At 41.3% G+C, this 13,428-nt stretch overlaps 1 protein-coding gene across 1 annotated transcript; it reads right to left on the bottom strand.

Moving 5' to 3' along the window:
• Window positions 1-7,632: 7,632 nt before the first annotated feature.
• Window positions 7,633-8,190, bottom strand: LOC138881584 (uncharacterized). The gene has a single exon (XM_070161820.1). It carries the CDS (start codon window positions 8,188-8,190, stop codon window positions 7,633-7,635), a length of 558 nt encoding a protein of 185 aa, XP_070017921.1.
• Window positions 8,191-13,428: the final 5,238 nt, after the last annotated feature.

The following is a 13,428-nucleotide window of genomic DNA, read 5'->3' as shown; positions in this document are numbered from 1 at the left end:
CCTTAATCACAAACTAGAAAATTTTAAGATAAAAATAAAGAAAGAATTTGGCTAGGTTCAAGTTATGCCAGTTGATTGAAAAAGAAACTCAAATTTTTGCACCCTGTTTTAGTCTTGTAGCTACTATATATATCACGGGTTTGAGCGGTGGAATCATCCACTAATGCTTGCATAAGGGTAGACTGCCTACATCACACTCTCTGGGAGTGCAACCCTTCCCCGGCACACCGGATTGTTTTCTTTTATATATAATCCTTATATTATATTCCCATCATTATAATAATGTGATAACTTGTTCCTCAACCAAGCGATCCCGGACAGTATTAATTAGGCAGCAGATTTCAGATATTTTGAGAAAAAGTGTAACAAATAGGGCATGGTATTAATTAGGCAGCAGAAAAACACCAGCAAGTAATACATTAGTGTAGAGAGAGTAGGGCCACTAAGAATCGGTCGAATCAAGTTAAGTGGACCTTCAATTATGTGTATTGCTTTGCAAAGTACAGTTAGGATAAATCATGCCAAGACTTGGTCTTTCTCCACGAAAAGTTCCGTTTGTTTGTTATATGTTTCATCACCGTCCTCTTGAGTCTTAACTGACCACAAACAGGACCACTTCACTAAAATCTAACAGTTATTATAAACAGAGGCATAATAGTGGCGAAGTCAGAAATTTTATAAAGAGATTTAAAATTTAATATGCACATATAAAAATAATTTTTGACCTATATAATACACAATATAAATTTTTATATATATACTATAATCTTTCGATGAAGGGTGTTCAGTTGACCACTCTTTAATATATGTGGCTATGCCACCGGAGGCATCGCGCATGATAGTTTCAATATAGGGCCAACTCATAATTTTTACTAAAGAAAGATAAAATAGAAAGAAGTAAATGCTCAGGCATATATATATATATATATATATATATATATATATATATATATATATATATATATATATATATATGTGTGTGTGTGTGTGTAAAAAGTTACCTATTTACTTAGTATAATTTTTCTGCGAAAGGACATTAATTGACACCCCTTCAATAACGATGGCTCCGCCACGGTTCCAAAAGTTTTGCATGAATCTAGCTACTATCTGAACCCACTCATACTTGTAAAAATGCAGCTAAATTTAATGGTAACAGATAGATATTAAACCCATTAAATTTAAATCTAGAATTCATTTTAGTTTGCATAAACCAAAGAATCGGTACTGTTATCTGATTCATTTGCCCTGTTACAAGGTCGTCTATGCATGCAGAATACATGCCGAATTTACTCATTGTTGTATAAATTTGTGACCCTATAAATTAATTACGGAACATAAGTGAAAGAAAATGGATTAACATAAATTCATTCGTCCTTCTCCCAGTTATAATACTTTCTAGTTTATTTGTTTTCCAAAAGAATTTCAAGAGCATTTAAGTTATTCTAACATACTCTTTTTTTTTTTCGTAATAAAAAAGTACAAAAACACTTTTAATTTTATCAAACAAACAACGGCTTATTATCATTTTGATACTTCTATTCGAACACATATGTATAAAATAAGATTCGATACTGTTTACCCCTAAAATTTGAGTAACAATTAAATTTGTATTGGGGTTTTAAAGATACGTAATTTAGTCCAATACTAACTGATAATCAAGAAATCAAATGTATAAATTAAAGAAGTAAGCTGAATCAAATTAGTGTGCAAGTAAGTCTCGACCTCGTGCTAAGGTAGCCTCGAGGCAAGTCAGCAAGAGCAATAAAGTAAGAACAATAAAATTAAAGGACAATTCTGATGAGTAATGAGCTAGAAAGTAAAGAATGTATATTCCTTTGCCAATGATTGATCCTCTTACAAGTGAATGGCCTCTCCTTTATATAATATGGGAGTTCTAAATAAGGTACATTTCCATTTTTAGTAAGGAATCTAATTCGACAACTGTCTAACCGCCTAGTACGAAATCGTACAAATTCGTTCCAAAATTTACGCCTTGATCTTGGGCCATTGCGGGAATCTTACTTTTTCTATTACAAAACCACAACGGCATTATCTCGAGGCTGGTTATGCGCCTTGATATTCAACGGGCACTTTGATATTCGAACTCTGCCTCGGGCTCGAGCCCAGTCTATTTTGGACTTATTCTTCAAGCGGTTCCCCGAGCTTACTAAATCAGGCATACCTGATTTTGACCATATACAGATAGTCCCCGCATTTCTTAGAATAAGATGATAAGAAACGATTTGAGCCTCAGTTTTTCGGAGTCCCTGATGATAACATCATCCCCGTGACGTAAGCGCTCGAGGTGACTGAAACGTCACGTCGGTTTGCTTCCCCAAAACACTAAATGCGTGCCAGTAGTGGTCGGCCACTAACGTCGCCGAACCATCGTCGCTTACCTATAAATACATGGTTCCTTATTTGAATTAAGGACTTTACTTCCTCTTTGCAATTTCTCTGATCTCTCCTTCTCTTCATCTCTTTCTCTCATCACCTGCTACTTCCGCCCTTTTAGCGCCGAAAATACCAAACTCCGCCTCCTTCCGCTTCTCTAAACCTAAAACAATGGTGAAAACCTCTAAAACAGTTCCTCAAAAGGAGAAGGCTTCCTCCTCTTCCTCCAGTCCGGCCGGTGACAAAACGCCAGCCTTTCACGAGATCGTTCCCGGCGCCTGCATCATAACGAAAGACTTCAAATTCGAAAACCCTCATGCAGTTCCTGGTTGATGTGAGCATGCATCAAGGTATATCTATTCGATAACGGAGAAACACCTCGAGGCTATGAAAAAGGATTGTGGCTGGGGGGATGAGATCGTGGTACAGATCCCTACCCCTAAGGAGAGTATCACCACCCACGTGAAGGGGTTCCTAAGTGTTTACACTTACCCCTTCACACCGGGTCCTCTTGATCCGATCGTGATCGATTTCTGTAAAAGATATCAAGTCACCCTCGGCCAGATCCACCGTTCTTTCTGGTGCATGAGTTCACCCTCAGTGATCTTATCCGCTTGTATCGGCCCCAACTTTTTCGAGGGTTGTTCAAGCTCCAATGCCGGTCAACCAAATCCTTCTTTGCTAGCAACGACGAGGATAAAGACTGAGGTTGGATGAGCCGGTTCATCCGAGTGAGGACCTGCGATATCATCCCCGAGGAAAAAATGTTGTTCCCGGAGGAGTGGAACCCCGACCGTAAATGAAGTTGTCCCCCCAGTAACCTTATGTATTTTGTTTATGCATTGCATGATGCCTTCATCTTTTTTGCAGCGGTCGCTTGGATACCTCATGCGGTCCTCGACCTTGAAGACTAGGTCCGAAAACTAGCTGTGACCTCTTCGTATGACGAACGCCGCTGGCGTGTTTTGGCGAGGGGCAGGTGGGAAGCCAAATACCATGTTGAGTTTTTCTTTGTAAGTTTTTTTATGCTTTCCTTCTTTATCGAAGTCATTTCTTTCCTCATACTCAATTTTTAATTTATGCAGGCATTGGAGATTTCTCCGAGATGAGGCCGACCCCTCTTGGGGAAGAGATGGAGTCCCCGATTCTTAAATCGGGGTAAGATAGTAAGATGAAAAGGGTTTCGAAGCCCAAAGACCCCCAAGACAAAAGGGCTCCTACTCGAAGACGCATGAGGAATGTTATTCATATGGACTTAGACTCGGCCCACCAGTTTCTGGATGACAAAGAAAATGAGGGCGAAGTATCGGCGCTGGTGACCCGAGCTAGGAAACCAGTTGAGGCCGCCAAACCATCCGAACCGGAGACCCTACCTCGTGGTAAGGAAACTCCCAAGAAAGACTAAAGCAAAGCCCCCAAATCGCTTGAGGTCGAGATTGTTCCTCCGCCTTCAACAAGCACACCAAAGGGGACAAGTACAGAGATCCCTGAGACTGAACAGAGCACCCCGAGCGATATTCTCGGGGCCATGACAATAGGTCACTCTCCTCCTTTGCCAGCTTATTCTAAGCTCGAGCTCTACGAACACCTGACCCAAGCGGAGTCCCCAGTGAAGAAGATCCTTTCCGAGATTGCTTTACTGGGGTCGATTATGCCGCCGACCTGAACGACGCATCTACCCTCTTCGGAGAGGCTCACCGTCTTTTCTCTCGGGTAAGCATTAACTCCTATTGTTGCAATTTTTTCTTCTCCCATGACCCTAACTGATATCTCTTTTTCTGTGTAGGCCATTACCAAGTTTAGGGTCGAGCTGAGCCAATGTGAGGCCGAGCTCAAGAAGTCCTCAGATGAAGGGAAAGGCCTGAAGCTCCTTTATAACCAAAAAAAGGAGGAGCTCAAGGCTGTCGGGCAGTTTTGGCCAAAGCTCGTAAAAATGAGGCCGAGCTAGATAAGAAGGTAGCCATCATTTTGAAAGAGTATGGTGTACCTGACCCAACTGTGGAGGCTAACACTTCAATATCTCAGCTGCAGCAAAAATTGGAGATGATTGGGCAGCTTCGAGGTGAGGTCGATCAGGTTAAGGCTGACTGCAACCGGTGGAAAGAAAATATGGATCGGTTTGCTGCTGAGAAAAGAGACTTCTTTAGCCAAACTGGCATCGGCTGAGGCCCAGCTCCGGGGTTCTAAAGAGAAATATTTGTCCCAGACCAAAAGGATCAATGAGCTCGAGGTCAAACTCGTTAAAGCCAGGGCTGAGGTTGATGAGGCCAGGGTTGAAGTTGAGAAGACGAAGGCCACGGCTGATAAAACCATTGCCGTATACTTAAGAAATGTTGAGGCTATTCAAGCAGAGCTAAGGGAGGCCTCCGACCGGGAAAAATGGAGTAATGATTTGGCCAAGTGCCAATCCCCGAGGAAAACCTTCGAAGAGATCCATGCCCGAGGTTTCGACCTTACTAAAGAGATAGATCAAGCAAGGGCGCTGGAAACCGATTCCAGATGTCTCGTCTCTTCTGACGATGACGATGAAGGCAGCTAAGGCGGGTCCGACAACGAAGAGGGTCCCGGAGAGGAAGCTGCTCTCGAGGGAGAAACCAGCCCCGGGCGTAGATAGGGATTTTCTTTCTTTTTTTGTATCTTTCTTTTTGTAAGAATCCTTGTATATATCTCTTCCTTAAGTATATAAAAGAAGAAATTTCCTTGAATGTCTTCTCAATGTTTCTTGCCTTAAAATTCTTGCAATAATTTCATTCTTTGAACGTATGTTCAAGATTCTGTCTCGGACGGTTTCTTTGAAGTTGTTGTGGTCGGGTTCGAATAAGGTTCGAACCTTTGGGGCATAGACCCTTTGTGTCGGATAATGGCAAGTCCCCGAGCCATAATCAAGTTATTATTTATTTGGTCTTGGGATAATCGAACCCTTGGCCCTTAGGCTCTTTTAGGTTGGGCCGATATGGCCTTTGAAAGATGGCTATTGTTTTTCCTTTTCGGCTTAAAAGACTTAGTAAAAATTTCTTTATGCCTTGGCATGCATTTTTTACCCATTGGGATTTTTGAGGGTTTAGTATCGATCGGAACCCTTTTGTTTTTTGTGCCTTGGCACAAGTTTGTATTTGAATAATTCAATACCTCTTAAGGTTTTTCGAGGGTTGATTTTATCGAAGACCTTTGATCATTTTGCCGAGGGTAGCCTTTATTAATCGGTTTTTATAAAATTCGAAAGCCTGTTTTTATTTCGGGATTCGGACGTCTCCGAGCCGTGTTATTTCGGACGTAGCCTTTAATATGGTCGTAGCCTTCGGGTGTGTCTCTTGGACTTGTTTCCCGATAACATTTCAAATTTGTTTGAAATTGTTAGTCCCCGAGTATGATGGCCTTGGACTTTACGTTAAGGGATGCCTCTTTGAGGTCTTGCGAATTCGAGTTTAGACAACTCGAATGTGTTGACTATCGATGATAGTCCCCGAGTATTCGAGGTGTATTTTTGTTTTGGCTCTTAAGCCGTTTCTCACAGAAAATCACAAGTATAGAGCTCGTATAGTAGCAAATTTCTTCGAGACACAAAGTGTTTGATATAGAAAGAAAGCTTCTTTGAATAATTCATACATGCGTACATGTTTCGCCATCGGGCTCGACTGCTCTATATGGACACAGTTCATCCGACCGTTTGGCCCATTACAAAGTTTTCCTATCGAGACCCCTTTTGGCGTGAAGTATTTTTCTCGAAAATATAACCTCCGAGGGTGATACCCCCCTCCCCCCAGTATTCGAGGTTGATTGAAGAGAAGCCTCGGATACTATTGAATTCTTCTTAGGTAGCACATAGTTGTTGCCTCGTTAAAAACCTTGACGGAAAAACCCATTTGGGATAAAAATCGGACTAAGGGAAAAAGAGTGCAACGCATGCTTTAAAACCTAAAATCTTCATGTTAAAAGGTTTCCTCGACGCCTTGATTGACCACCTACAATAAGTTAGTATCAAATAAAAATGGAAAAGGGAAAAATTCATACCTTAGCAATAATATCGTTTGAGTAGTGACACGTTCCAATTGTTTGACAATTGTTCACCTTCCATCGAAGTTTGTAAGATCCCTTTCCAATGATACCAATGACTCAATATGGTCCTTCCCAATTCGGGCCTAGTTTTCCTTCGTTTTGGTCTCGAGTATTGAGGGTGAATTTCCTTAGAACTAAGTCCCCGATTTCGGAGTGGCGAAGGTTGGCCCTTCTATTGTGATATCTTTCGATTCTCTACTTTTGTATGGCCATTTGGACAAGCGCAGCTTCCCGTCTTTCGTCCAATAGCTCGAGGCTAGTATTCATAGCCTCGTGATTTGATTCCTCCGTTGCATGCCAAAATAGGGCACTAGGTTCGTTGACCTCAACTAGGATTAAGGCTTCGGAGCCATATACCAAGGAAAACGGGGTTGCCCCCGTGCTGGACTTTGATGTCGTACGGTACACCCAAAAGACCTCGGGTAGAACTTCTCCCCATTTCCCCTTAGTGCCACTCAACCTTTTCTTCAAGTTCTGGATAAGTCTTTTTCGTAGATTCGGCCTGTTTGTTTGCGCTCGGGTGATATGGTGTCGATTAAAATCCTTTTTATTTTGTGTTCTTCGAGGAACTTTATTACTTTGCTACCGATGAATTGCTTCCCGTTATCGCACACGCTTTCAGCAGGTATCCCGAAACGACATACGATGTGATCCCATATGAAGTCTATGACTTCTTTTTCTCTGACCTTCTTGAAGGCCTGTGCTTCCACCCATTTAGAAAAGTAGTCAGTCATAAACAAAATAAATTTAGCTTTGCCTAGTGCCGTTGGCAGAGGGATGACGATGTCCATCCCCTATTTCATGAACGACCATGGGGATATGACTGAGTGAAGTTGTTCTTCGGGTTGATGGATCATTGGAGCAAACCTTTGACAATGATCACATTTTCGAAAAAATTCTTTAGAGTCTTTTTCCATGCTATCACAGTAGTACCCTACTCTAATGATTTTGTAAATCAAAGAATCAGCACCAGATTGATTCCCACAAGTGCCTTCGTAGACCTCTCGTAAAACATAATCGGTGTCCCCGGGCCCTATACCATCAATGGTCCATGAAAGTCCTCCTGTATAATGTTCCATCTTCATCTAATGTGAATCGGGCTGCTTTAGCTCGTAGGGCTCTCGACTCTATGGGGTCCGATGGAAGCCATCTGTGCTTTAAATATTCAACATATTTATTCCTCTAATCCCAGGTCAAGCTTGTGGAGTTTATCTCGGTGTGACCCTCCTCGACCACAGATCTCAATAATTGGATGATAGTCCCCAGGACAATATCGTCTTCTTCGACCGATGATCCCAAATTTGCAAGTGCATCGACCTTGCTATTTTGTTCTCGAGGCACGTGATCTAGGGTCCACTCCTTGAAGCGGTGCAATGTCACCTGTAACTTGTCCAAATACCTCTGCATTCTATCTTCTCGAACTTCGAAGCTTTTGTTTACTTGGTTCACCACCAATAGAGAGTCACACTTGACTTCGATGACTTCCACTCCCAAGCTTTTAGCTACTTCGAGACCTACAACCATCACCTTATATTCGGCCTCATTGTTAGTCAACCTAGAAGTTTTGATAGATTGTCTGATGGTGCTACCCGTGGGTGGCTTCAAAACGTTGCCAAGCCCGAACCCTTTCACATTCGAGGCACCGTCTGTGAAGAGGGTCCATACCCCTGATGATGTACCTGATTTTAGTAGAAGTTCCTTCTCCACTTCGGGTACGAGGGTTGGCATAAAATCAGCCATGAAGTCTGCTAAAATTTGAGATTTAATAGCCGTTCGAGCTTGATATTCGATATCGTACCCGCCAAGTTTGACGGTCCATTTGACCAATCAACCCAATAAATCGGGCTTGTGCAAAACATTTCGGAGAGGATAAGTGGTTAACACACATATGGGGTGACACTGGAAATATGGCTTTAATTTTCTAGATGCGCTTATTAATGCAAGTGCCAATTTCTCTAAGTGTGGATACCTAGTTTCAGTGTCTCCTTAGGTTCGACTTACGTAATAAACAAGAAACTGCGGGTTTAGGATTTGTACCTTGCTCTTCTCGAACTAGTACACTACTTACCGCTACTTCAGACACTGCCAAGTACAAATAGAGCTTCTCATCTGCCTTCGAAGTGTGGAGCAGAGGTGGGATCGATTCCTTGAATGCATGCTGACATTTCGGGGTCCATGCGAAATCCTTTTTATTTTTGAGTAAGGAAAATAGCATATGGCTCCGATCTAGCGATCTCGAAATGAACCGGCCCAAGGCATCTATCCGTTCGGTTAGCCTTTGTACAACTTTTACATTGTCCACGACGGTGATGTCTTCGATGGCCTTGATTTTGTCGGGGTTGATCTCGATCCCCCTATTCGATACCATGAAGCCTAGGAACTTGCCTGAGCCGACTCCGAAAGCATATTTCTCAAGGTTGAGTTTCATGTTGTATCTTCTCAAAATTTCGAACGTTCCCTACAAATGAGCTAAATGGTCCTCTGCGCGCAGGGACTTAACTAGCATATCATCAATGTAAACTTTCATTGACGTAACTATTTGTTCTTCGAACATATTATTTACTAGGCATTGGTAAGTAGCTCCTACGTTTTTTAGTCCAAAGGGAATTACATTGTAACATTATGTTCCAAACTTAGTGATAAATGAGGTCTTATCCTAGTCCTCTAGGTTCATCTAAATTTGATTGTACCTGGAGTAGGCATCAAGAAAGGTAAGGATCTCGTGGCCAGTCATGGAATCGATCATACGATCGATGTTAGGCAGTGGAAAAGAGTCTTTAGAGCACGCCTTGTTCAAATCCTTGTAATCCACACACATTCTAAGTTTGTTCCCTTTTTTAGGGACTACGACACATTGGCTAGACATTCGGGGTATTTTACCTCCCTAATGGACCCTATTTTGAGAAGTTTTGTTACCTCGTCCTTTATGAATGCATATTTTACCTCGAATTGGGGCCTTCTCTTTTGTTTCACTAGTTTGAACCTGGGGTCGAGGCTTAGCCGATGTGTTGTTATCTCCAGTGGGATCCCTATCATGTCTAAATGGGACAAAGATAAACAATCTATGTTATCGATATCAAATCGAATGAGTTTTATCCTGAGTTCAAGGGTTAATCCTATCCCAGGTATACCTTTCGCTCGGGCAGATGCTCGATCAGTATCACTTGTTCCAGCTCCTCAATCGTTGACTTGGTTGCATCTGATTCCTCGGGAATAATGAAAGTTCGAGGAGTAAGAAATTCCTCTTCTTCTTCTTCTTCTTCTTCGATTACTTGTTCCCCCGACTCGATTGAGGCTGGGGACAGTGATTGCTATCTGCTTGTCTTTGCTGTTCGATTTTTCTGACGTTGAAGGTGCTGGTATTGGTGTCACACCTCGTCAACTGCAAACATTTTCTTTGCTGCGTGCTGTTCCCCGTAAACTATTTTCACACCATCCATTGTCGGGAATTTCATCATTTGGTGAAAGGTTGAAGGAACCGCCCTCATGTTGTGAATTCATGGCCTTCCGAGTAGGGCATTGTATCTCATGTCGCCATCGATCACGTGGAATTTTGTATATTGAATGGTTCTATCCACGTTCACTAGTAGAGTTATCTCCTCTTTAGTTGTTTCACTAGCCATGTTGAAGTCGTTCAAGACCCGAGCTGCGGGCACAATTTGGTCTTGCAGGTCGAGTTGCTCCACGACCCTCGATCGGATGATATTTGCCAAGCTACCTGGATCCACTAAAACACGTTTAACTTGAACTTTATTTAACAAGATAGAAATTACCAGCGCGTCATTATGTGGTTGAGAAATGCCTTTCGTTTCTTCGTCATTGAATGATAGGGAACCCTCGGGCACGTAATCCCGGGTCCGTTTCTCCCTGGTAATCGACACCTTAGTACGCTTGAACACGGGCCCTTGTGGAATATCAACCCCTCTAACGATCATATGAATGACATGTTGTGGTTCTTCTTGTTCATTTTTCCTATTGGTGTCTCTGAAATGATTCTTAGCTCGATCACTAAGGAACTCTCGAAGATAGCCCTCGTTGAACAATCGAGCTACCTCATCCCTCAGCTGTCTGCAATCTTCAGTCTTATGACCATGCGTCCCATAATATTTTCACATAAAGTTTGGGTTTCTCTGAGAAGGATCGGTTTGTATAGGTCTAGGCCACCTGGGGTCTTTGATCCTTTTGATAGCTGAGACAATTCCCGATGCATCGATATCCCTTTGTCTTATATTTGCATGGCCCAATCATCAGATACCGGCGGTAACTCCATACGTTCCATTTGAAATCGGGACACAAACTCCCTCAACATTTTGTTATCCCTTTGTCTTATCTTGAAGACGTTCGATTTTCTTATTGCGACCTTTATGGCCCCAGCGTGTGTTTTCACAAATGAATCTGCTAACATTGCGAATGAATCGATGGAATTCGGTGGCAAATTATGATACTAAATCATTGCTCCCTTTAATAGAGTTTTCCCAAAGTTTTTCAACAAAACGAACTCGATTTCATTGTCTTCTAAGTCATTTCCCTTTATACCACATGTGTACGTAATGATATGTTCATTTGGATCGGTGGTCCCATTGTATTTTGGTATATCCGGCATACTGAACTTCTTTGCGATGGGCTTCGGAGCTGCACTCTAGGGAAAAGGCTTTTGCACAAACTTTTTTGAATCCAAACCCTTTAAGATCGGGGGTGCCCCTGGTATTTAATCAACTCGACAATTGTATATTTCCACTTTTTTGTCATTATCTTCGATTTTCTTTTCTCCTGACTCGATTCTTTTGGTGAGCTCCTCGAACATCTTCATAATCGTAGGATCAACCCCTGATCCACTACCATTCGTTCTTTCCGGCACTAGCTCGGTACAACGACTAATTTCCGGCTCGACCATACTCAGAGTTTTGTGTTGACTCTGAAGCTGAGCAATATCGGCTTGTTAAGCCTATAACATCTCGAATATTACTTGGAGACTAACTCCCCCATCTCCTATGCCCTAAGTTCCTTGGCCACCAGTTCAGACTTCCCTGCGCACGCTCCCTCCGGGGTCCACGCCCAAATCTGCGTTCAAAGCAATGTGTGAACTGACGTCAACGGGGTCGGCTGCAGGCACTTCCCCAGGGTTAATCGGTGGTACCCCGACTCCTGGAGCAATTATGTTTTCGTTTTCCCCGTGAAATCCAAGACCGTCGTCACTATGTATGGGCGCGTTTTACGAGTTCGACATGTTTTAACCTGAAAACAAAGAATCTTTGGCAAGAATAAGTGTGAAAATAACGTGTGTTATCAAAATCAGCACTGAAACAATCACTATTATCTTTAGCCCCACGGTGGGCGCCAAATTGTTTACCCCTAAAATCTGAGTAAGAATTAAATTTGTATTGAGATACGTGATTAGTCCAATACTAACTGATAATCAAGAAATCAAATGTATAAATTAAAGAAGTAAGCTGAATCAAACCAGTGTGCGAGCAAGTCTCGACCTCGAGCTAAGGTAGCCTCGAGGTAGGTCAACAAGAGCAATAAAGTAAGAACAATAAAGTTAAAGGACAATTCTGATGAGTAATGAGCTAGAAAGTAAAGAATGTATATTCCTTTGCCAACGATTGATCCTCTTACAAGTGAATGGGCTCCCCTTTATATAATAGGGGAGTCCTAAATAAGGTACATTTTCGTTTTTAGTAAGGAATCTAATTGGACAGCTGTCTAACCGCCTAGTACGAATTCGTACAAATTCGTTCCGGAATTTACGCCTTGATCTTTGGGCCATTGCAGGAATCTTGCTTTTTCTGTTACAAAATCACAACGGCATTATCTCGAAGCTGGTCATGGTCGGCCTTGATATATATTCATCGGACACTTTGATCTTCGAACTTCGAACTCCGCCATCGGGCTCGAGCCCAGTCTATTTCGGACTTATTCTTGAAGCGGTTCCTCGAGTTCACTAAATCAGGCATACCTGATTTTGACCGTATACAGATACCTTTACTTTATGCTTGTCGGATATTTTTAATCAATAAAGCTAAACAGACTTTAAAGAATAATGTTTTTCAAACCACGTATTTTCACATGTTTATTATGTTGTTGAGTAAACCTAAATAGCTCACATAACCACTTAAATGTTGTCTAAAATGTTGGATCTGACTAAAAGAGAGAGGATTCTAGCTACTAAGCTTATTACAGATCTGGTTGTTATTTATTTTAAATGTGCGAATTAATTAAACAGAAAGAAGATATTTACTCAAAATAAAAGGCTGCGTGTTAAAATTTAGAACTATAGCTATGATAGAAATAAAGATGGATGCATCACACGACTTCAAAGACGCCATTCCAACTTACTAGGATATACATAGCAATAGTGCTAATTTTAAGTTTCCAATTTGTTTCAAAATTAAAATATATTTTAGAACATTCTATTTAGTAAAATATTTCCAAGAAGGTTGGTTGAACAGGATTAACCAAATTTAGCTCACCCTTCTCTTCCAAGCCCTTACCAAATCACCAGTTTTACGACACATATGTTTCTTGAGAACGTAACTATATGTAGGTGAACTCACTAGGAGGGAAACAATTTAAAGAATAAAAAAATAAAAATAAAACAATTCAAAGTTGACTTTTGATAGTCTAACTTGGTCTGTTGAAGTGTGCAACCATCTCATCTAAGATTTAAACAATTACAAAAATTATCGATATAATTTTTTTAATTATATATTTTTAACACGCCACCTCACGTGCGCACCTAATTTTTCACTAGACAAACACATAAAAATTCTTTTTGGCAAGGTGCAAATATAAGACTCGAACTCAAGATTTGTAGGGACACGACTATTTTGAACTAGCATCACTTTTTTCAATCTACTAAAGACATTGACAACTACTTGCGTGTACACAATCCCACTTATATCATTTTGCAAGAAGGCTTCTTTTTCAAAGCTCTTAACTATATATATATATATATATATATGACATGCACCATAT

This window comes from Nicotiana sylvestris, chromosome 11 (genome assembly GCF_000393655.2).
Source record: "Nicotiana sylvestris chromosome 11, ASM39365v2, whole genome shotgun sequence".
NCBI lineage: Eukaryota > Viridiplantae > Streptophyta > Magnoliopsida > Solanales > Solanaceae > Nicotiana > Nicotiana sylvestris.
This window is presented reverse-complemented; position numbering and strand designations above follow the sequence as displayed.

Coding starts and splice junctions, on each gene's coding strand:
- LOC138881584 (XM_070161820.1), bottom strand. CDS start 8,190: ATGGCTGATTTTATGCCAACCCTCGTACCCGAAGTGGAGAAGGAACTT.